Source organism: Balaenoptera ricei, chromosome 12 (assembly GCF_028023285.1).
Source record: "Balaenoptera ricei isolate mBalRic1 chromosome 12, mBalRic1.hap2, whole genome shotgun sequence".
Classification (NCBI taxonomy): domain Eukaryota; kingdom Metazoa; phylum Chordata; class Mammalia; order Artiodactyla; family Balaenopteridae; genus Balaenoptera; species Balaenoptera ricei.
In genome coordinates, this window is record NC_082650.1 from 9,064,685 (window position 1) to 9,089,948 (window position 25,264).

Sequence of the window (25,264 nt, forward strand, 5' to 3'; positions counted from 1 at the left end):
ACATATAATAAGATAATAAAGGACACCAACAAATATTTTCATATTCACAAGAACCATTTTTTTTTTTTAGTACCAATATGCCAGACATGTCACTGACATCTGTCATTTTCAGCTTTAACAGCCCTAGAGAGAGAAATTAGAGGGGACCACATTGCCAGTGACGTTTCTGCAGTGTCTGCTGAAAAACACAATACTGGTGTCTAACAGTAAGGGATACAGAAGGAGTTGCCTGAGGAGCCCGATCCTAGCTCCAAAGACAAGCATTATTTGAAGGTAAATGGGTAGTTTTTGTGTTTTAATGCTTCTGTTAGACCTCAGGGAAACTCCCTGTGCCCGGAGACTTGCCCCAAAGCCACCAAGACAATGAAACCAACTGGAGGATGATCTATATAGCCTTTCAGAAGTGAGGACCATCTTTTGGAAGCGAGTCAGTTCCGGGGGACAGCTGCTATTTTCAGTGTCAAAAAAGGACTTACATCCTGAGACGGAAATTTTAAAAGACCAAACTATGGTCAGGAAACCCTATGGCAGCACCTCTTCAAATAGATCCTCAATCTGAGAGTTAAGGAAAATAAAGAAATGCCAAAAAAAAAAAAGTGATGATAGGTCAAACAAGGGCCCAAAAGGTAAGTTTTTGGACATTTTTCTCCGTTTGCTTTTTTGAGAATCGGAGGTGGAAACCTAGCAGGGAGCTGGGAGAACGAAGACGGGGGTGGGGTGGTGGCGGGGTATTGGGGTCAAATAATCAGATTTAAGCCACACACCTTACAAGGCAGTAAGAATGTGGGACGACTGCTTTCAGTTTATAGATGAAGATACTTCAATATCAGAAAAAGAAAAGGCTTAGTTGTTTGGGCTCTCACAAAAGTTAGCATTTATTAAAGAAAACCAAAATTTTCCAAGTGGAAGGACCTCTGTTTTTCTCTAAAGATGGTGAAGAATCAAGGCACATTTTATTTTTTAAAAAAGAAAAGAAACAGGATTTTTCATTTAAACTGAGTTCATGCAAGAAATACCAAACAATCATTAGAAAAAAACTGTTACTGTTAGAAACCTGACATAAAGACCACTTCTTAACTTAGGCAAATATAATAAAAAAGAGTCAGAAACCTAAGTGAGCATCGTTAGAATTTATAATCTAATAAGTCTTGCACACGGGAGGAATCAGGAGGAGTTAACCAGCCTTTGGAAATGAATTGCTGCTCCCTAAGAGGTAACATCACCATCCTTTCTCAGCACTCAGGTAACTATTACAGCAGAAAAGGTAAATTTTAGCAAACGAGGACCCAGAGGCCAGCAGCTGACGGTAGAGTGAGAAATGTGTGTTGCCCGAGAAGCAAGCTGCCGGGCAAGGGGGGTGGGTTTGACCTTAATGACACTTTAAGCAGGACCATTTCTTAGTGACCCTTAGACCCAGTCTTACCTCTTTGCTATTATTTAGTGAAAAATTAGCTGCAGAAGTCTGGATCACTTTGGGTCCTAAAGTGTAACAGAGAAAGAAAAAAGCAGGTTATAACTATATTGATAATTAATGTTGAATTTTTTCAAATGCCAAGAAACACTCATATATTATACAGAGGTAGTCTTTTTCCTGGTCTATCTTTGAAGGTTTTATATATATATATATATATATATATATATATATATATATATATATATATATATATATACACACACACACACACACACATATACACGCACATACATAAACACACACACACATATACGTGTAAAACATACAAACATAGGAACACAGGCACACAGTACCCACTCTGCTGCACATGCTAACCACCCAACGCAGGTGAACACAACATGACCCCATGCAATGCACACGACGTCCATGGGGCTCTGTGTGTGCAGACCCCCTCCCTTGCTCTCTGGGAAGGCTCTCTCTGGAGGGCGTGGATCCAAGAAAGCATTAACGACACAGACACTATCTATATATTTTGTATAAAGATTTCTGCTAAAAAAATTAAGACACATTTATCCATTCATCCAATTAATCCAATCTTCCAAATTATTAAGTTGAGGATATTAAAAAGAAAAGTATATATACTAACAATATACTCAAGGCTTTTCCCAAAATAACATAAACAAGCTTCATAGACTCTTACACTGTAATATTTCAGAGCTTTGGCCTTAAAAGAAGTAGTCAAAGGAAACACTGTGAACCTGATTTCATTTACAACCGGGTTTGTTCTGAAGCAAACCCTCGCAGCCAGTGTTCCGGCTGCCTCCGAGGCCACGCCCAGCCTGTTGCCAACCACCCTCCACTTGGAGGAGGAGATACCTGAGTACAAACCTCAACCACTGCAGAAGCATGTCTCTGGGGCACATTCTTGCAGGCTGAGCAGAGATGTCTCCGCGTAGGAAGGAGGCGTGCACCCACAGAGAGGCTTATTTCTCTTTTTTTAAAAAAAATAAATTTATTTATTTATTTATTTATTTTTGGCTGCATTGGGTCTTCGTTGCTGCGCGCAGGCTTTCTCTAGTTTCGGCGAGAGGGGGCTACTCCTCACTGCGGTGCGCAGGCTTCTCATTGTGGTGGCTTCTCTTGCTGTGGAGCACGGGCTCTAGGCGCACGGGCTCCAGTAGTTGTGGCACGCAGGCTCAGTAGTTGTGGCTCGCGGGCTTAGTTGCTCTGCGGCATGTGGGAACTTCCCGGACCAGGGCTCCAACCCATGTCCCCTGCATTGGCAGGTGGATTCTTAACCACTGCGCCACCAGGGAAGTCCCAGAAAGGCTTATTTCCAACGGATTCAAAATCGGAGTGCACTCCTGTCCCAGGAAGTAAGGCAGCCTGGCTTCTCAGGAAGAACTGAGAACGGGGAGTCAGGAAAGTCTAGACTCGAGTCTCAGCTAACAGGCTTTCTGGACCTCATTTCCTCAACTGCAAAACGAGGTGACTGACCCAGTGGTCCCTTGGGCACTCTGAACTCTGAAATCCTAATAACCTGACTACAGAAAGTTAACTAGGAGCAGAGGACTTGTGTGTCTAATCGACTGGGCCACACGGTGCCCAGATAACTGGCTAAACATTACTCTGGGTGCGTCTGTGAGGGTGTTTCTGGATGAGAGTACCTCTTGAATCAGTAGACTAAGTAAAGCAGACTGCCCTCCCAATGTGGGTGGGCCTCACCCAAATCACTGAAGGCTTGAACAGAGCAAAAGGCTGAGTAAGGGAGAATTTGCTCTCTTCCTCGGGGCTCTCTGTCTTCAAGCTGGTACATGAGTCTTCACCTGTCTTCAGACGCAGGAACACTTACACCATCGGCTTTCCTGGGTCTCCAGCTTGCCGACTGCAAACCGTGCAGCTTCTCGGTCTCCATAGTCATGTGAGACACTTCCTTATAATAAAATCTCTCTCTCTCATCCGCCCCCGCCCCCCACCGCCATCTCTCTCTCTGTATCTCCTATCGGTTCAGTTTCTCTGGAGAACCCAGACTAACACAGATTTTGGTACCAAGAGTGGTTCTAGAGGAACAGCATGTTAAGGGTGAGTATTCTATCCTGGTTCTGGGGTTTCTGGAATTGGTTCTCTAACCTGATTAAAGACGCTAATGACTGTATGTTCAGTAGTAAGGAGAGCACTGAGAGCTCATGAACATATGCAAAATATTTCCATTAGACACTCCTAATCAACCATTTACTATGAGAAGCAAGGAGGTAAGTGACTCTGTTTACGATACTTTAGAACATGCTTGGAAAACTAACAAACGTAATGAGGCTCGCTGGCTGCTCCTAACGTCACTGGACAAAGTGGTGAAAGAAAAGGATGAGCTCAGGGATTTGAATTCCCAGCTCAAGTGCCACACCCACCATCTGAAAGCTTCTATGTGTGCCCTGAAGGAGACCCTTATTTCCTACGGCCACAGTGCTGAGACTGCTGAAAATCAAACCGGAATCTCATCCAGCAACTGGCTGAATTACACCACTGAACTCCCAGCCTCGCAGGGTGTCTCGATGCTAAAGTGACTGCGTTGACTGGGAGAGAACGGGATCCTGTTCCGGGGACGTGCAGGAAGATCCTGATGAAGCTGGGGACATGGAGCTGCTCAATTCTCATGAGTCCTTTCCCAGTGGAAGTTCTCCCCATTCCCGGTGGAAGTGGCCTTCCCACCTCCTCCTGTGGGATTAGCCCTGCATCGCCTAAGGAATCAGTCGTGGCCTCCACTGAGGCAGCTGCCGGGCAGGACGACGCTGGTCCTCCTCGGGACCCACCCCCCACCCCTCTTCACCTCTAGACCTATAACTAGACTCACACCCCAGCAGGCCCAGAGGTGAGGCACGTGACCCATGACGACATGTGCTGCACTCCAGAAGAACTATTTGAGTTTTCCGATTTATACAGACAAGAAGCCCAGGGAACACGTATGGGATAATGGTGGAAGGAACATAAGGTTGTCTCAGGCCAAACTTAACGGATGTGGGCTCACTAAAAAGAGATTCTGCACTGAAAGTTGTAGCTCAGGTAGTCGGAAAGGATTGGGTCTGATTGGGTAGTTGATTGGGTGGCTGGCTAAAACGTGGACCAAAAGGTGGTTCCCAGCGAGTGAATTAGAAACGCTGCACCTGCCCAGGTTTAATGCAGAGGAGGGGAATCAGAGGCTTAGGGAGTTGGATTGCTAGGGTGGCTCTGTCATTTAAGACCTACTGGGAGATTCCAGAAGACATACCTTTCACCACTACTGTGAGAAATAAATTTGTGAGGGGAGACCCGAGCATCCTTAAAGAGCTCTATGACTGCCCTTCTCTGCAGGCCAGGCTTTACCATGGGAACTGCAGTCCCTGAGTTGGGAAAACAACATGAAGTAGGAATAACTGGATCCCAGCAGTGGCGGGGCCGTGTGAGATGAGGTGGGTGAGCTCACATAATGGACAGCAGAGGCACAGCAGCAGTCAGAATAGCCCGATTCCTGCAGACCTACGGCGTTAGCTAACTGATCATGGTGTTCCTAGAAGTGAAAGACATAGGAAGCCTACCAAATCATTACTTGATCTGCATAAGCAGGAAAGTTCTAGGTCAAGTGAACAGCCTAACCTGTATCATAAAAACAGAGAATGACAACTCATCAGTAGTTTCCAGATTTGAGCCAGTTTACAGACCCAAAGGTCCTTGAACAAAGGGAAGGTTGGGTCCCCTTAAGAAAGCACCCCAGTACACTGCCGAGCATTTATACTGTTAATCATTCGCCCAAAGAAACCTATAGCCTTTTACCAGGACAAATGCATCAAGGGAAAAAAATCAGACGTTTTCGGAACGACTGGACACTGGCTCTGAGCTGACACTAATTTCAGGAGATCCGAAACGTCACTGGGCTCCACGGGAGGAGGGACCCATGGAGCCCAGGTGATCAGTGGGCTCCACGGGAGGAGGGACCTATGGGGCCCAGGTGATCAGCGGGGTTCTAGCTCAGGTATGTGTCACAATGGGCGCAGTGGGTCCCCAAACCCATCCTGTGGTTAATTCCCCAGTTCCAGAATGCGTAATTTGAATCGAAATACTCAGCAGCTGTCAGACCGCCACATTGGTTCCCTGACTTGTGGAGTGAGGGCTATTATGGTGGAAAAAGCACTAGAACTGCCTCTACCTATGAAAATACTAAACCAAAACAATATCGCATTTCTGGAGGGATTGCAGACATTAGTGCTACCATCAAGGGCTTGAAAGATGCCCACCACATCCCCATTCAACTCACCTATTTGGCCTGTGCAGAAGCTTAAGCAGGTGGTGATTCCAATTGAGGCTGCTGTACCAGATGGGGTTCCACTGCTTGAGCAAATCCACACATCCTCTGGTGCCTGAGATGCAGCTACTGGTCAGGCAAACGCCTCTCTCTCCATCCCTGACAGTAAGGCCCACCAGAAGCAGTTTGCTTCCCGCTGTCAAAGCCAGCACTACTCCTTCGCTGCCCTACCTCAAGCTGTATCAACTCTCCAGCCCCATGTCACGACTTAGCTCACAGAGATCTCGATCATCTTTCCCTTCCACACGCCATCACACTGGCCCATTACATTGATGAGATCATGCTGACTGGACCTACTGAGCAAAAAGTAGCAGCTACTCTGCACTTACTGGTAAAACATTTGGCGTCAGAGGGTGGGAAATAAATCCAATTAAGATTCATGTGCCTTCTACCTCAGTGAAATTGATAGGGGTCCAGTGGTGAGAGCCATGTCGAGAGATCCCTTCTGAGGTGAGAGATAAGTTGCTGTATCTGGTCCCTCCTACAACCAAAACGGAGATACAATGCCTAGTGGGCCCCTTCTGGATTTCGGAGGCGACGTGCTCCTAATCTGGGTGTGGCACTCTGGCCTATCCACCTAGTGACCCGAAAAGCTGCCGGGTTGGAGTGGGGCCCAGAACAAGAGGAGGCTCCTCACGGGTCAGGCCCCCACGGGAGCTGGTCTCCGCTCGGGTCACGTGAGCCGGCGGATCCAGCGGTGCCTGAAGCACCAACGGCACACAGGGATGCTGTCTGGAGCCTCTGGTGGATGAACCTCAGTGCACGCCCGTCGGGTTCTGGAGCAAAGCCCTGCCATCCCCCCCCCCCCCCCCCCCAGACAACCACTCTCCTTTTGAGAAGCAGCTCTCGGCCCGAAACAGACTGAACGCTTAACCACGGACCAGCAAGTCACCACGTGGCCTGAGCTGCCCCTCAGGACCCGGGTGTTGCCTGACCCAGCAGCCGTAAGGCCGGGCGCGCACAGCAGCCCCCCCGAGTGGCAGCGCTACATGCGTGACCCGCCCGGGCAGGCCCCGAAGGCTCGAGGCGCACGAGCAGGTGGCCCCAATGCCGCGGCCCCCGACCCCGCGACCCCGCCTCCTCCTCCCAGCCCGCACCCATGGCCTCACGGGGAGCTCCCCGCCCTGAGCGGCCGGGGAAGGGAAGACGGGGCCGGGGTTCGGCCCGATGTGCGGACGCCGCCCCCCAGTGGACGGCTGCAGAGCCACAGCCCCTCCCTGGACACCCCTGAAGGACAAGCTGACGGAAATCCCCCAGTGGGCAGAACCTGGAGCTCTGCACCTGGCTGTTCAGGTTGCCTGGAGGGAGAAATGGCCTGATGCGCAACTGTTTACCAGTTCTTGGGCTGTGGCCACTGGCTTGCTGGACGGTCAGATGCTCAGAAGGAACGTGACTGGAAAACTGGTGACAAAGAAATCTGGGGAAGAGGTATGTGGCTCGACCTCTACGAATGGGCAGAAAAGGTAAAGACGTTTGTGTCCCACGTGAATGCTCGCCAAAGGGTGACCTCAGCAAAGGGTGACCTCAGCAGAAGAGGACCTGAGTCATCACGTGGAGAGAATGAACCACTCTGTGGATCGGTATCCACTCCGTCATTGCCCAATGGGCTCGTGAACAAAGGGGCCACGGCGGCAGGGATGGAGGTGACACGTAGGCTGGGCAACGTGGACGTCACTCACCAAGGCCGACCTGGCTACGGCCACCGCTGAGGGCCCAACCTGCCAGCAGCAGAGATCAGCACTGAGCCCGACATCACACCCTTCCCCGCGGCCAACAGCCAGCGACCTGGCGGCGGGTTGATCACACTGGACCACTTCCATCGTGGAAGGGGCACTGTCCTGTCCTGACTGCAACAGACACTCTGGGTGTGGATTTGGTGTCCAGTTACATGGAGCCAATTCTCCCATAGCCGGCAGGTATACACAGGTCCAGGAATCAAGGGGTGGAAATGGACATGGCACTACCATTACCCAGGCGACCCACTAGCAAAATTTATGCTTGCTCTTCCCACAGGCTGATGCTCTAGAGGTCTTAGTTCCATAGGGAGAAATGCTTCGACCTGGAGACACTGAACTGGAATTAACGCTGCCACCCGGCTACCATGGGCTCCTCATGCCTCGGAATCGACAGGCAAAGCAGGGAGTTCCTGTGCAGGCCGGGGTGACTGACCCTGACCACCAAGGGGGAAGTGCACCCCTACTCCACACTGGAGGCAGGGAGGAGTACATCTAAGGAGATCGCTTAGGGCATCTCTCAGTATTACCAGGCCCTGGGATTAAGGTCAATGGAGAACTACAACAACCCAATTCAGGCAGGAATACTAATGGCCCAGACTCTTCAGGAGTGAAGGTTTGGGTCATCCCACCAGGTAAAGAACCACGACCAACTGAGGTGCTTACTGAAGGCAAATGAAATGTGAAACAGATCATGGAATAAGGTAGTTATAAATAGCAGCTATGACCACCTGACTAGTTACAGACACAAGGACTTTTTAACTTTCATGAATATTTCCTCCTTACTATGTCTGCGTGCATAAATACATATACTAAGCAAATACCTTTTTTTTTTCCCTCTCTTATTCCCTTATCAAGTAACAGAAGCTGTATTATTGCCTTTATATCACAGTATTTAAGTTACAGGATACGAAGAAGAGTAAACATCACGCAAGGACCCTACCTGCTCTCCTGCGGAAGGGGTAGTGAGTTTCGGGTTATATGCAGGGTAGTTGTTATCATGTCAGAAGGAACAATGACCTTGTTATCGTCTTTATTTGGAGATCAGGTATGGTTTAAGGAGACGTGCATGGATGCCAAGTTGACAGGGGGTGGACTTGTGAGGTTTATGTGCCATGGTGTGCCCAGATATCTGGTTGAACATTATTCTAATTGTGCACTGAGGGTCTCTGGATGAGATGAACATTTGAATGGGTAGCTGAGTAAAGCGGGCTTCCCTCCCCAGTGTGGGTAGGCCTCAGTCAATTCACTGAAGGCCTGAATACAGCAAAAAGGCTGAGTGAGTGAGGAAGAATTTGCTCTCCTTCCCTGACTGTCTTCAAGCTGGGACATCAGTCTTCTCCTGCATTTGGATGGACTTGGGCTCAGACTGGAACTTACACCACTGGCAATCCTGAGTCTCCACCTTGCTGAATGCAGATCTGGGGACTTCTCAGCGTCCATAATCATGTGAGCCAATTCCTTACAATAAAACTATGTACCTGAATCTATATAAACAGATCTGGTTCTGTTCCATATATACATATTGGTCTGTTTCTCTGGAGAACCTGCTAACGCTAGTGCTCTACAGAAGGAAACGGATATGGGAATCCTGACATGGTCTTTTTCATCTCAGCCTTGGTGCAACACTTTTCATTTCTGCAAGAGTGGAGAAGGTTTCATATAATCATGGATGTTGGTGCTTAAGGAAACAAGAATGGGCTGAAGTGCTGTGGGACTGGAGACCCAGGAGAATACTAATGCCTCCTCTACCAATCTTAAAGGACAGTTGTGAAAATCAAGTAAGATAACCGAGGTGTCTCGTGCTGTGACTCATGTAATTGGGATTCCTTGGTGAATTCACGGGGAGAAAAAGAAGAGGCTGGACACAACTGCTGTGGTCACCATCCTCATCTTCATCAGCAGGAGGCAAATGGCACCTAAATAAACACCCTCTCCCCCAGCTTCCTCAGCCCATTCACTACCTAAGCTTCAGTTCAGGTCAAGAAACCAGCCTTTTGAGGCACAACTGCCTCTGGGACAGGTTAAGCCCAACTGTCATTCACACTTTAATGTTAAGTGCTGTAGTTAAATAAACTACCCTCACTGGAAAAGGTATTTAGGAGGGCAGGAGGAACAGCCTAGGCAGGCTCCTGATCTCCTACCCCTGGACTGAAGAGACCTGGGTTTCTGGAAACCTGACTTTGGTTCTCCGTTTCCCATCTGTGTGAAAGGGGGCTGGACTGGATGATTTCAGAGGCATTTTCGAAGCTCAGATGGTGATGGGCGGCTCTTCCCCTCAAACAGCACCTGCAGGCTCCCTCCTGCTCCGGGCGTCGCCACAGCGGCCATCCCCGCCCGTGCTCACCGCTATCTCACCCCCTCCCCAGAATCTGCTGCACTGGAACCATTTATACGGCCCGGCTCCCCAATCAGCCAGCACGTTCTGGATTCCCCAGCACCCAGGCAGGTCCTGGAACACAACTCTTTCAACACAGGGTACATGGTCAAGGCCGCCTGGCGCTGCCAAGCTGGGTGTAGGCCCTGGCTGCTGTGCAGGGCAGGACCAGGGTCAACCCTCCGTGTGCCACCCTCCATGATGGGGCCGTTAGGGGGTGAGAGCAAGTGGGTACAGCTGGGCCAGGCTGAATGGCACTGCACCAAGGTAACCATAAATGATAAGATGGTCAAAAACTGTTCCTCACCTCAGGGAACAGTCCCAAAGTCATTCTATGAAGACACCACCACCGTGATTCCAAAACCGGACAAAGACACCACCAAAAAAGAAAATTACAGGCCACTATCTTTGATGAATATAGATGCAAAAATTCTCAACAAAATATTAGCAAACCAAATCCAGCAACATATAAAAAAGATCATACACCATGACCAAGTGAGATTCATCCCAGGGTAACAAGGATGGTTCAACACACACAAATCAATCAATGTGATACTCCACATCAACAAAAGACAAAAACCACATGATCATCTCAACAGATGCAGAAAAAGCATTTGATAAAATTCAACATCGATCCATGATAAAAACTCTTACCAAAGTGGGTAAAGAGGGAACCTATCTCAACATAATAAAAGCTATTTATGACAAACCCACAGCCAACATAATACTCAACAGTGAAAAGGTGAAAGCCTTCTGGCTAAAATCTGGAGCAAGACAAGGATGCCTACTCTCACCACCTCTATTCAACAGAGTACTGGAAGTCCTAGCCACAGCAATCAGACAGGAAAAAGAAATAAAGCGTATCCAAATTGGAAGGGAAGAGGTAAAACTGTCATTATATGCAGATGACATAATGCTATTTATAGAAAACCCCAAAGATTCCATGCAAAAACTATTAGAACTGATAAACAAATTCAGCAAGGTAGCAGGATACAAGATTAACATACAGAAATTGGTTGCATTTATTTACACTAACAATAAAATATCAGAAAGGGAAAGTAAAAAAACAATCCCTTTTAAAATCACATCAAAAAAATAAAATACAGGATTTCCCTGGTGGCGCAGTGGTTAAGAATCCACCTGCCAATGCAGGGGACACGGGTTCGATCCCTGCTCCAGGAAGATCTCACATGCCGCGGAACAACTAAGCCCATGCGCCACAACTACAGAGCCTGCACTCTAGAGCCCTCGAGCCACAACTACTGAGCCCGCGTGCCACAACTACTGAAGTCTGCATGCCTAGAGCCCATGCTCAGCAACAAGAGAAGCCACCCCAATGAGAAGCCCGCACACCACAACGAAGAGTAGCCCCCGCTTGCCACGACTAGAGAAAGCCCACGCACAGCAACGAAGACCCAATGCAGCCAAAAATAAAATCAAAATCAATTAATTAATTAATTAATTTTAAAAAAAAAACAACTCAGGAATAAACCTGACCAAGGAGGTAAAAGACTTGTACCCTGAGAGCTATAAACATTGATAAAGGAAACCGAAGATGATTTAAAGAAATGGAAAAATATCCCATGTTCTTGGATTAGGAGAATTAATGTTGTTAACGTGGCCATACTACTCAAACCATCTACTGATTTAATGCTATCCCTATCAAATTACCCATAACATTTTTTACAGAACTAGGACAAATAATCCTAAAATTTATATGGAACCATAAAAGACCCAGAATTGCCAAAGCAATCCTGAGGAAAAAGAACAAAGTTGGTGGCATAACCCTCCCAGACTTCAGACAATACTATAAAGCTACAGTAATCAAAATAGCATGGTATTGGCACAAAAACAGACATATGGATCAATGGGACAGAATAAAGAGCCCAAAAATAAACCCATACACCTATGGTCAATTGATCTTTGACAAGGGAGGCAAGTACATACAATGGAGAAAAGACAGCCTATTCAGCAAGTGGTGCTGGGAAAGTTGGACAGCTGCATGTAAATCAATAAAGTTAGAACACACCCTCAAATCATACACAAAAATAAACTCAAAATGCCTTAAAGACTTAAATATAAGACATGACACCATAAAACTCCTAGAAGAGAATATAGGCAAAACATTCTCTGACATAAATTGTAGCAATGTTTTCTTAGGTCAGTCTTCCAAGGCAATAGAAATAAAATAAAAAATAAACAAATGGGACCTAATTAAACTTATAAGCTTTTGCACAGCAAAGGAAACCATAAACAAGATGAAAAGACAATCTATGAACTAGGAGAAAATATTTGCAAATGATGTGACTGACAAGGTCTTAATTTCCAAAATATACAAACAGTTCATACAACTCAATAACAACAAAAAAAGCCCAATCAATAAATGGGCACAAGACTTAAATAGACATTTCTCCAAAGAAGACATACAGATGGCCAATAGGCACATGAAAAGATGCTCAACATTGCTAATTATTAGAGAAATGAACATCAAAACTACAATGATGTACCACTTCATACCAGTCAGAATGGCCATCATTTAAAAAATCTACAAATAACAAATGCTGGAGAGGGTGTGGAGAAAAGGGAACCTACACTGTTGCTGGGAATGTAAATTGGTGCAGCCACTATGGAGAACAGTACGGAGGTTTCTCAAAAACTAAAAACAGAGTTGTCCTATGATCCAGCGATCCCACTCCTATGCTTATATCCGGACAAAACTATAATTCAAAAAGATATATGCACCCCTATGTTCATAGCAGCACTATTTACAATAGCCAGGACCTGGAAACAACCTAAATGTCCAATGACAGATGAATGGATAAAGAAGATGTGGAACATATATACAATGGAATACTACTCAGCCACAAAAAAGAATGAAATAATGCCATTTGCAACTACATGGATGGACCTAGAGATTATCATACTAAATGAAGTCAGAAAGAGAAAGACAACGACCATATGCTATCACTTATATGTGGAATCTAACATATAACACAGACTTTGGTTGCCAAGGTGGAGAGGAGGCATGAGAGGGTTGGATTGGGAGTTTGGGATTAGCAGATGCAAACTATTACATATAAAATGGATAAACAACAAAGTCCTACTATACAGCACAGGGAACTATATGCGATATCCTGTAATAAACCATAAAGGAGAAGAATATGAAAAAGAATATATATATGTATAACTGAATCACTCTGATGTACAGCGGAAACTAACACAACATTGTAAACCAACTACATTTCAATTAAAAAAACAAATGGAAAACTGCTCACCTCTGATCCCGACGAAGACGGTCAGGCCGAAACAGACGAAGAAGACGACGAACACGAGGACGAAGTGGCGCTTGGAGAGCGTGTACAGCCTCATGGGCGCCAGCCTGCGGGGAGAAGCCGGGCTGAGGGGCGGCAGGGCGAGGGCTTCCCCCACCTGCGAGCCCTCGCCTCAGAGGAGGACCTATTCTCAAACCAGGTGACTCGGCTGACAAAAGCACCTAAATAACCTCAGTGACCACTGCTGGGGTGGGGGCCATTCCGGTATGTTCTGGGCCTGGCACTCCACGGGGAGAGCCCTGCCACCCTCGTGGCAGAGCCATGCCGCAGGGGGCCAGGCAAACCCCACCCTCGTGGCAGGAGAAGGAGCTTCAAAGTCCACTCGGGGAATGTTCGCCAGGCCACAGAGCGGGGCTGAACCCCTCCTCACCCCCATTTTCAGCAGCTAGAGCAGAGTCCAGGCGCAGGGAGGGCCCTAACTTCCTCACATGCAGATGCCACAGTCAAGTCCGGACTGGAGGTTCCAGGCGCCCCGGAATCGTGTGTCCTAGCCGATCTTCCCGCCAGCCCCCAGCTTTGTGTTTCCTGCCCAGGGCTCCTCACAACCTAAGACCCCTCGCTGGCCTCACCCGTCGTGGTGAAGCTCAGCCTGGCCTTCACCTGGGGTCTGCTTTTGATGCAACTCCGCAAGCTGCCGCGGTTTTCTGCGAGTGACACCGATAGGAAAGCGATTCAGAGGGTCCGTCCTAACACCCTAGCATCAGCTCCCTCCTATTTATCCCCACTTCATTCTTCGGTCAGAAAAAAATGGTGGTGGGGTAGGTCTCACCTCTCTTTTAGAACTCCCTACACCAGGAGCCGGGAAACAAAAGGGAAGTCTGTGAAGGACAGACATAAACGCTGGAGAGTGGCAGGTCCTCAACGCTGCCCCCAAAGGCAGCCCCAGACAGGCTGGAACGCAGGCGCAGGCCCAGCTCCGATTCCCCCGAGACCAAGGGGAGGCCGGTCCCCCACCCTGTAGCCCGCCGAGGAGACCCAGAACCCCGAGAGATGAGAGCCAGGGGGGTTTCTGTCTTGCTTTGCTCCTGACGTCCTTTTCTGTGCCCAGCACTTCCTGGTCTGGGGAGCTGAGCGGGCAGGAGGAATTTCTCGTGCCTGCCTCTCGGGAAGGTGACAACAGCCCCCCACCGGGAGGGGGAGAATCGGGCTCTGAACCGGAAAGGGAGGGAAGGCCGTTTGCTCTTGCGGTATCAAGTTCACGGCCGTGTGCACACGCACACCCTCTCCCTTACACGGCCAAGGCAGCCCTTCCCGAGCTGGAAACCAGCTGGGCGGCATCTCAGGGCAAAGGTGGCCCTGAGTCTCTCTGACGTGGCTTTGCTGACACTGAGTCAGCGCTCTCCTGCCAGGCCTGGGTGAGTGAACTTTCAGATCGGCACCCCCGTGCTTCACTGGGTGACGGGACCAACGAAGAAATAAAGCAACCAGTGTCTTTCCTTCTGGGACTCAGGTCTGAAGGCTGGACCACCAATGACCCTGCTGTGCATGGGGAGCGAGAGCTCGTGAATTAAGTGGCCTGATCCCAACTCAGATTTTGGACCCCGAAGATCCTAAGAGGCCCGAAGCCTTACACTATTAGAGCCAGAAATCACGTCAGGGAGGAAGTCCGGCTCCTTGGATTTGCACACGGGGAGCCCGAGGTCTAGAGACGGCAGGACTCTTGCCCTAGATGCCACAGCTCTGCCCTCGGCGGTCCCGGCGCTGCCGGAAGGAGGCTCTGGGAAGCAGGACGGAAGCGAGCGGACCCCCCACCCCCACCCCAGGAGGGCCTCTGTGGAAGCTGGGTGGAGTGCAGGGCTGGCACGAGGAAGGGCTCCTGTGTCGCTTCCCTGTCCCCTCCTCCCCCTCCCATGAGAGGCCTCAGCACACCCTGCGGAGGGAAGACTTCTCGTAGCTGCGCATCTCCAAGTGAGGCAACAGCGCATGAAGCTAAATGGACGAGATGCTGGGGACGTGCAAACACGGTCAGGTGTGGACGGCACTGCCCCGATGTCGACCTGAGCGCTGACAAACGTGCCACGGGTTCTGCACACCGACACGAGGGAAGCCCCGTGAAGGGTGTGCAGAAACACTCGGTACTGTCTTTGCCACTCTTCTGTAAATCGACAGTTGTTTTAAAAAATTACACAAAGTCATTCATGGCCCCCCCTCCCCCTGGGCTGCTCCCGGGGTGACCCTGGGGCTCTGAGGGGCACCAAGGGCTCCCCCGCAGAGGTGAAAGCACAGAACAGAGGGCTTGGAATCAGAGGAAAACAGAATAAGAAAAGTTATATCTAAAATTTGATTTTTAAAACATTATCAACAAAACGCATTATCAATGATTTACTATAAAAGCACAGCTACTCAGCAGGTGAGAAGGAACGCTGAAGAAAGAGGTTTCAGGAAGACGACAGCACAAGATCAAATGCCTGCAGCACACGAACCACCCAGGGTATTTTTCCAATTTTCTCCTCGGGAACTCAATAAAGATCTGTCGTTTCCCCTTCCTTAAAACCTCCACTTCAATCCAATTTATGAGATCCGTTCCTGCTTCGGTAATCAAGCCTCACCCAACTGGACAAAAAAAGACACGGAGGCGGCAAAACAAGCCCCCGCATGAGCAGATGTCACCGCACAACCAGCCCCGCTGACCAGGGCTCGCTGGGGACATGGTGGGCCACGGGCCTCGTTTCCTCTGTCCCCGTCTCCCGAGCGGCAGGACACCTCCTCAGGCAGCCTCACGCCGGGGGCACGCTGCAGCCCCGGTGTCCCGGGCCGGGGGCCAGCGCCCAGACTGCAGGACCCAGCTGGCGACGCCGCCCTCTCCACCGGCCTGCTCACGACGCGTCACCGAGAGCTCTGAAGCGGTTCGCCGAGAACCCAGAGACGCCCGGCACCTCGGGCACCGCACCTGATTCCCGACAAATCACAGACCCACACGGCTGACCACAGTCACAAAACTCCCGGGCGCTGCTGGGACGGCTGGAGAAGCCGAGGCGGCGAGGAGTCACGGAGACCAGCCCGGCCACCCCCGCGGGCTTTGCCCAGCGTCTCACGCTCGCCGCCTCCCGGTTTCCTGCCCCGATGCGGCACCCAGCGGCTCCTCTGCCTGCGGCCCATCCCACCTCCCTGCTGAACAGTCCAGCCAACCTACAGCAGCCCACAGCCGGGCGTGTCCCCGTGAGCAGACAGCCCTCACGCCCTGTGATCGGGCCACCAGCGGGAGGAGCACCTCTGCTCAGAGGCCAGACTTCGATGCAGAAAACGGACGCGGCCGACCACCCAGGGGGCTCCGAGGCACCCTCATCTCCTCCTCTACAGTCGCCCATCCCCTTCTGGGAACTCTCCAGCCCAGAGTCAGGACCCCACACGGACCCTCCAACACCCGTGGATCTCCTGCTTCCTCGTTAACGGTCCTTCCGCCTCCAGGACCATCCCCAGCGTCCTGCCTGCCCCGACCCCACTCAAAACTCGTGGCTCCCAGGACACTTTCCCTTAGGAGTCCTACATCCCATCATGGTCAATAGGTTTAAGACTGAACCCATTAAAAAACAAAATAACATAAACGAAAAACCTGCTTCCACTGCCCATTTCCGGCCTCTCCCCTTCCTCCATCCCCACATCCGGAAACCCTGGAGTCACCTCCGACGTCCGTCTCTCATTCATCCCACACAGCCAGCCCGGAAGAGGTGACGCCTCTCTTCTCTCCACCCCCAGCACACCATCCCGCAGTCCAGGCCCTCATCACCTCCCACTCAGCCCCTGCAGCGGCCTTCCACGTGTGCCTTCCTGTGCGGGTACTACGGCACTGTTAACGTGCTACCCCGACACAGAGAGCAACTCGACTGAGTTTAAATGCCTTCCTATGGCCTTCGAGGCCCCCAAATCCGCCCCTAAATTCCCACCGTCCTGCATGTACCCTGCGAGAATCACTACCTCCTGAATCACCACAGCTGCCTTCTCAGGTAGGGACTGCTAACAGCCCCATCTCACAGACGAGAAAGCTCGGGCTCAGCAAGGTAGGTGACCTGCCCTAGATCTCAAAGCAGAGGCTGCATTCAAACACAAGCGTCAGACTCCAGGGCTTAGGGCTTAAATTCTATAAAGCTTCCCACCGTGGTCAAGCCTGAGTCCAGACTAGCCCATTCAGGTACTGCTCTCCTGATCTGAAATGCTCTCTCTTCTCCCTACCAAACTACCCAAATCAGACCCAGCATTCATGGCTCACCTGTGTGTCCCACCTTCTCCATGAAGCTTTCCCTCGCTTCTCCACCTCTCATGGCTGCCCAGGCCTTTAAACCACTACAACATGTGTGGTCTGCACTACACAGCTGAGTGCTTGAAAATAAAGCATCAGTCTACCCACATGGACACCAGACAGACACGTGGTGCGCATTCAGAAAACATCTATTCGACTCAACTTTTATTAGTTTTCTCCTAAGTGTTCATGTAGTTCCCTCAAATTGGTGGTGAGATGCTTGGGAACGGGGAAAGGGCTCCCCATCTCCCCATGCAACCTGGCCAGGTCAAGCACAGCTGCCGACGCAATCGTCTACCTAGATAACCACGGCAGGAAGACTTCCTACAAAACCCTGCCAGCTCATGATCAGTGTCTCTCTTTTTCTTCTCTTGATGGGTCCCATACATCAGTCTTCCTCTCCAGGTCCATGGATCTTTCCACACTCAGGCATCTAAAACACACACTCGAAAATTCTGGTCTCTTTGGAGCCCCCATGCCCTTGGAAGACCTTTCAAATGCAATGGAACAGACTGTCGCCTTGGCACCAGCTTGTACTCTTTAGGTTCCTTCTAAATTAATCTCAATTTTCATGGGTAATTTACAATATCACAGACACATTTCCTAGAGAAACTAAAAACACTTTTCTTGGAAAGCCAACGTCCAAAATTGCAGCTTTAATCCAAATCACTGTAAGCCCTGCCTTCCCCCCCATGATGCATATTCATAACCACTTCCAAGAGACTGCTTCCAAGGAAGGTGAATCTTTGGAGCCATCCATTCCCATGAGAGAATGGCTGGAAAACTATTCTGTAGGGCTCTCCACAGGCGAGCACCATCTTCACCTTACTGGGGCTCCGTGGCATGATGCTGCTCTAGGCCTCTCTTCTCTACTCTCACTCCCCAGGTGATCTCATCCTGTTTCAGGCTTTAGAGACAATGCACATGCGAGCAATTCCACATTCTTATCTCAGCCCAGCTGGACTCTGGACTTACATGAAAAGCCTACTTGACATCTCCACTTGGATATCTGGTAGGCATCTCAAGTGTGACGCATCAAAAGCCAGACCCCTGACCTCCCACTGAGGTCACACCCTTGGTCAGACGCCCCTTCCTTCACCGGCCAGCGGGAAAGCCCGTGTCCCCATTAGGGCCATCGAGCGCTCCTGACAGGCCGCAGCCAACACTCCTTTTCCCACTAAGCACTTCTCCCTCCCACGCAGGTCTCACAGGAGTTAATAAAGCAGCACTAGAAAGAAACTGTAGGGGAGGCAAGCACTCGATGAGCCTCTTTATGGGCCTGGAGCAGAATGACCATGAAATGGACAGAACTCGGGTGAGCAGAGAAGGCGAGAAAACGCCTCGAGGTGCGTCTCTAAGTGATGCAGAGAGCAGGATAGGAGGAAACCAGCACCACAACCTCTGCCTTTGACGGAGCCCCAGGGACGACCAGCATGCAGCCGGGCAGGAGAAAACAGCACCAGGGGCTGCAGGGGTCTCAGAATCACGTTGTGTGTTTTTTTTTTTTTTTGAAAACCAAAGCAAGCACTGACAGATATTCAATCTGAAGACTTCTTTCCCAGAAAAATGCCATCATGGATCTTGTCCAATTTTGAAGCATCTTTATGACACCACAGAATTACATATTTTGTCTCAGCTCATCAAGTCACGGTACAGCAGGCAGGTAAGACTGAAACAGTTTCGGGATTACAAATTTTGCTGTTTGCTCACCTCATACCCATATTTCCCACTTTAGAATTAAAAAATTAGAGTCTTGGGCTTCCCTGGTGGCGCAGTGGTTGAGAATCTGCCTGCCAATGCAGGGGACACGGGTTCGAGCCCTGGCCTGGGAAGATCCCACATGCCGCGGAGCAACTGGGCCCGTGAGCCACAATTACTAAGCCTGCGCGTCTGGAGCCTGTGCTCCGCAACAAGAGAGGCCGCGATAGTGAGAGGCCCGCGCACCGCGATGAAGAGTGGCCCCCGCTTGCCACAACTAGAGAAAGCCCTCACACAGAAATGAAGACCCAACACAGCCATAAAAATAAATTAAAAAAATAAATAAATTAAAAAAAAAAATTAGAGTCTGGGCAGTGGAAAGGGATTTTTGATCTCTCAGTCTGTTCTCAAGTTTTAGTTAGGATTTTATTTTTCTCACAATCTGTATAAAAATCATTTGTCTCCCGGGGCCCAGAGCACTGGCCTGGTGCCCGTCAGGCTGGGTTCAAATCCTGGCTCCCCCACTTCCCTGGGCAACCAGGTAACTTCTCAGGATGTCAGCATCCTTGTCTGCAAACCAGAGACAGGCAGAATGACACCCACAGGACCAGTGGGAGCACAGATGAAAAATGAAGCACTTAGAACAGTGTAGTAAGCACAGAGGAAGAACTCAATCGTGTCAGTTATTAATAGTAATGGTTGTGCTCTTCCCCTGTCCCCTTTTTTTTTTTTAATCTCAGTTTTCATCCAATCGATATCCCTGATGATCCACTGTGTAAAACGTCCCCTCCTCTGGTTCAGAACCCAACCAGCTGCAGGAAAGGGCAGGAGGGGTCAGTGTTCCCTATGCACCTACTTGGTACCCAGCCAGGTGCCTCCCTGTGAGGCAGGTATCATCAGCCCATTTTATATATGGGAAAATAGAGGCTGGGGAAAGTATACACCCGCTGAGGTCACGGTCAGCAGGAGACAGAGGTGGGATTTGAATCCACAAGGTCAGGGGTGGAAAGGAGGCCCACCACTCTCTCACTCTTTGGTCCCCTCACCAAACTTTCCTTTTTAAATAACCCACCATTTAATGGGGTTTGAGAGGGAGAAACTCTGAGAAGAAGAACAGAATAGGAATTCTGAAATTTCAATCAACCCACTTGAATATATCACAGAAAAATTATCTTTAGTTATTCAAAAAAGCCATTATACAAACATTCAAGGCCCAACGACCTCAAAAAGTATTTTAATGAACGATGTTCTAAGCCCCTCAAGGAACCACGAACTCATGTGTATCCTTGCCAGGCCGCAAGCCCAGTGACTCACAGCCAGGAGCGCGCTGGTCAGGTCATCGAATACCCTTCCCATGGCAAACGGAACAAAGAAGCCGGCCACGTGCTGGGCAGCGCGGCCCGGTGGTTAAGAACTCGGGCTCTGGAGGCCGACTGCCTGGGCCGGAAGGCCCCTGCACCACTGACCAGCAGGGTGACCTGGGGGGAACAACGTCACCTCCCGGGGCCTCTGGTTCCTGAACTGTAAAATTCAGGGAACTGAGGGACCCCACCGCCGAGGGCTGCTGTGACAGTGAAGCGGGTTTATGACACGGGAGCCTTTCTAACACTCAGTCAGGGCCAGCTGTTACTGAGGCAGGGGAGTATATCGACCTCAAGACTGTGGGCCCTGGAGCCCACTCCCGGGCTTCCATCTTCTGTGACTTACTAGCCATGACCTGGAGAAACGCACTTGACTTCTCTGCACCCCCGTTTTCTCATCTGTAACACTGGGATAAGAGAAACTTCTTCATGGGAAGGGTGGTTATGAGGCTTACGTGAAATGACGTACATGAAGTGCCGCCGCAGTACCTGGTACACGGTAAACGCTACGTCATCTTTCATTAGCTTTAGAGATCCTTCCGGCTCAGAAGAAAAATTATCCTAAGGGACGCAATCCTAAACAACTCTACGGCTGCAGGACCAGGATTCTGACCCAGGTCTGCTGTCTCCTCAAGCACCAGGACGCTCAGAAGGCCTGGGCCACAGCAACAACAGCAGGACTCCACCGTGCTCATTTGTGCCACCCCTTCGCTGCTGCAGAAAAGAAGTCTAAACAACACATTTCTGCACTTAAATGCACCCAGGATGAAGGAGACGTGTAAAACACACTCTTTAAAAACTGGCTGTAAATACCAATCAAGACACACACAAGAGGCAACCTGACTGAAGTTTGCAGAGATATGTTAGTTGAGAGCAAAGAAACAAATGAACCTGAGAAATCTCGGCCAAGCAGGGCCCACGCAGGAACAGCTCAAACAGGTGTTCTGTTAGTCACATTTAGCAACTGATTGAGACACGCCCTACCCCATCCTCCCCGCCCCCCCGAACTCTCAGCGTCTCTTGCTTCCCTGGCATCATCAGAAAAGGAATGGAGTTTGCAGGAAACTTAAGCATAAAGTTTTTAGAACTGGGAACTCTTTTTTTCTGACTGGTTTTGGTGGCAATCTCTCCTGCCCTCTTGAAAAGAACAGGCTGGGCTGCACCTGAACAGGGAGGTCAGTGCAACGGACCTGCGTGAATCCCCCAGCCCCTAAGCATGCTCCTGCAGGCCACTCTGTTCTCTTCCAATCTCCCCCAGCCCGTTCTTTCTCCTGGCTTCTCTTCCCGCTCCTGTCACTTCTCACCTTTGTCGCCACGGGACTCCGTGTCACATCTGCCAACAAGAGCACTTTGACCCTACCAGGCACTGAAGTCCCGTACACGCTTCAGATTTTCAGGCTTTTTTTTTTTGTTTTGGTAGGATGTTTATTGGCTGCCAAGGACTTTTTGTGATTTGCAGGTCCATGCTGTTCTGAGCGCTGGACGACGGTCGCTGGCTGACCTCCAGATAAGCACAGCCCTGGCCCCTTGCTCAACAGGAGAGCATGTGCATGGCCTACCCTCCGCGGGGGGGAGCAACTCGGGGGAGCAACTCGAAGCCTCCACTCAAGTCCTTCATTCAAACTGTGGTTTTATAGCTCCTCCGTTAGTTACTGGCTCAGCCTGGTCTACTTGGCTGTCAAGTAACAGAGCACAGGACTCCCGCAGGAGACACGGACTGCCGTCAGCTACCACCCACACGGCTTCAAACTCTCTGCCTCTCCACGTCCTGGGGAGATCACGCCACCACGCGCCACCCCGGCTGCTCTGCGGTGCGGCCCCAACGAGACTCGGAATGCGAGGACCTCCTAAACATGCTACGTGTCACTCCGCCACAAGGTCACAACTTCACGCAGCATTCCCAGCGGTGCTATTCACATCTACCACAAATGAATGGCGCCGCCGGAGCTGGACAGAGGCAGTACTGCTGGCCTATCTCTGTCTAGGGTTTAATTAAAAGAAAGACCTCTGTAACGCCCATCTGGGACTGACATTTTGTGCAAGTCAGCTTTCGTATGTTGTGCTAAAGTGATCAAGTCCGAAACTTCTACAGAAGCAGGAGGAAAAACCTTTCCTTCCACCACACGTGTTTGCATTCAGGCAACACGCCCAGATCTTGCGTCTCTATGTCCACAGTCAGAGAAATCAGCAGGGGTCCACTGCAAACCTCTAAAACCTCAAATGCACAGAGAAACTCACACAGTCCCGTCTTAAGGCCGCCTTCAGTTGTGGGAACCTGCCCGCCAAACCTCTGGTCACAGACGCTGCTACACGCTGCAGAGACTTCCCGGCAACCCTTCTCGCCACCTTTTGCAACTCAAGTGCTAAACTTCTTTTTAATTCTCTCTCCTCCTTTTCCGGATGTCCCGAGGGGCACCCAGGTGACTCTGTTGCATCAAAAGCAAGCTTTAGGGATGGCGTCACTGGGGCCCTGGACGGGTTTTTCCTCATTAAAAGCCCTGAACTTCACAGAAATAATAGGGCTGAAGTCAGCATATTGTAAAACTCATAAACCTCGGTATCCCCGAGATCTAAAGAGGCTGCAGCAGGCTCCCAACGTGGCAAAATCATCGAAAAGCCAACGGAGAGCGCCTCTCTCTACCTGGCGCTGGGCTCCATCACAAAAAGCAGCAGGGCGCCCAGGGCGCTTTTCATAAGAGGTGACGAACAGGGCCACTGCCCGGGGCAGGGTGTCACCACCTTTCCAGCGGGGAGGCCGGGCGGGGGCTCCGGGAGGGACAAGCCACTCCTCAGCCATCTCCTTGGAGCTGCCCTGGGGAAGGACGGGGGTCACCCGGTTCTCCGGGAACGAGCAGGGCCAGTGCTGGCCTCGCAGGGCCTTCCTGAGATGCGCTCGGGCCAAGCCCCGCCCTGGATCCCTGACCCCGTCTCCGCTGCTAACTCCGGCCGGGCCGGCAGGCCCGTGGAGGGGCCCCTGAGCCGAGTCACCCCCACGAAGCCCCGGCTGCGCCCCGAGCTCCACGTGGGGGGGGGGGCCGCGGCAGGGCTCCCGGGAGCGGGACGCGGGAGCCCCAAGTCCGGGCCCGGGCCCCCCGGGGGAGCCCCGCCCCGCACCCCCTCACGCGCCGCCCGGGCCTGCACTCACGGTTCCATCGCGGGGCCCCGGCCCTCTGCGCCGGGCGGGCTCGGGGCACAGCAGCCGCGGCAGCCGGAGCCGCAGCCGGAGCCGGAGCGACGGCGGGCCGGGAGCAGCGGGCTCCCCGCAACTCGTCAGAGCCCGACGCTCGGCCGCGGTCACGTGCGCGGAAGCGGCTCGCGCGGCGGGGGGAAGGGTCGGGGGAGGGGCGCCGGCCGGGCTGGCGGGGCTTCGAGGCCGCGGGCAGGGGCCCAGCGGCGCGGCCACCTCCCCTGCGCCCCGGGAGCCCCGAGGCCGCCCTGGGACGGGGGTTGGGGGGGGCGGGGGTCAGACTAGGGTTCACAAGAGAATGAATGAAGGGCCTCTCACTCCTTGTCCCTAGCCGAGGGGACAGCACGTTAATTCAATCAGCCGCCTGCATCAGGGCATGAGAAAGGCCGTGGGAGTCTATGAATGCCCTGCCGTTGTCTGAAAGACCCCTTGGTGTCTGCATTTTTCTGGGGGAAGTATCTATAAGTTTTCATATTCCCAAAGAGGTTTGTGACCCCAAAGATGTTAAAAGCCAGGGCAAACCTCTGACACCCCCAAGTGATGACGACAGGAGAGCCTTCCCAGCTCTTTCCGGTAGCTTCTCCCGCAAACCTTTTCTGAATTACAGCTACCATAGCGTGCAGATTTTCCGTCCGCTGTGCAAGCGCTGTCCCTCAGGAAGGATGTGGGGTGGAGGCAGGGCAAAGCAGCAGCCAGAATCCTAGGAATGACAAAAGACTATTTCTCGAGTTTTTTTCACACACTCTGGAGTGGGGAGGAGAGGGTGCTTCCTGACAAGACCAGGGAACACAATCGCCAGTAGCTCTGCGGACAGGGGGCAGCAGTGTCTACAGGGGCAGCTGCCACTCAGCGCTTTGAGAGCGCCTGACTTCAAATATGACTTCTCGTGTGATATCCTTCCGATTCTAAAATGTTCGAAACTAATTCAAAAAAGATTTTAAGCTCTGAGGGTGAAAGCAAACACATTTGCTGGCGGCATTTGCCCAGAGGCAGCCGGTTTTTACCACCCAACTGAAGCAGGATTATCTGATATAGAAATGCCTGCTCTGAGGACTGTGCCAGCCACCTCGCCTCCCTGAGACATCCCCACAGATCCCTTGCTGTTTTCCGATGACTCCAGGTTTTAAAAGAGGTGACATCTTTGAGGCCCAAACTGCCTCCCGGTAACTTCTCCAGGAAGTTGGTCCTCCCTTGAGCTGCGGCCCAGCATCACTTCAATCACTCTTATCCTCATTTATTTGTTCTTCCAACATTAATTGAGCTCTCAGTGTGGGCCGGGCACGCCTCTCAGCTCTAGAAACACAAGGTGAATACATGGGCAAGTCCCTCTCCTCCTGGGACTAACCTTCTAGTGGAGGACACAGCCAGCGAACGAAGAATAACAAATAATTCCACAGCATCACTGCGAGGGGAAAGGAAACGGATGGGTGCTGTGAGGTGTCTGTGACCAAGGCAGGGGACCCATGTATTCTGGGGCTCGGAGGAAGCTGGTCTGATCATCAGCCATCCCTCACAGGACACTCCTCCACGTCCACCTCCAGGTTCCCCTCCTCTGAGCGTGCTGCTGTTTGGCAAGCTCCCTCGCTAAGCTC

General features: G+C 51.0%; 1 protein-coding gene across 4 annotated transcripts in view; it reads right to left on the reverse strand.

Moving 5' to 3' along the window:
- TMEM181 (transmembrane protein 181) overlaps nucleotides 1-23,739 on the reverse strand; it is a 56,875-nt gene extending 33,136 nt beyond the window's left edge. For 3 of the 4 annotated variants that reach the window (XM_059940904.1, XM_059940903.1, XM_059940902.1), the window contains exons 1-3: nucleotides 23,631-23,739; nucleotides 13,133-13,236; nucleotides 1,424-1,479 (exon numbers count right to left, since the gene is read on the reverse strand). In XM_059940904.1, the coding sequence (XP_059796887.1) occupies nucleotides 1,424-1,479; nucleotides 13,133-13,236; nucleotides 23,631-23,638 (168 nt within the window). In that variant the 5' untranslated portion in view covers nucleotides 23,639-23,739. Of the gene's footprint in view, nucleotides 1-1,423; nucleotides 1,480-13,132; nucleotides 13,237-13,958; nucleotides 14,277-23,630 lie in introns of those variants that run through there. The other variant, XM_059940906.1, reaches the window with a different exon arrangement.
- Between the last annotated feature and the right edge of the window lie 1,525 nt (nucleotides 23,740-25,264).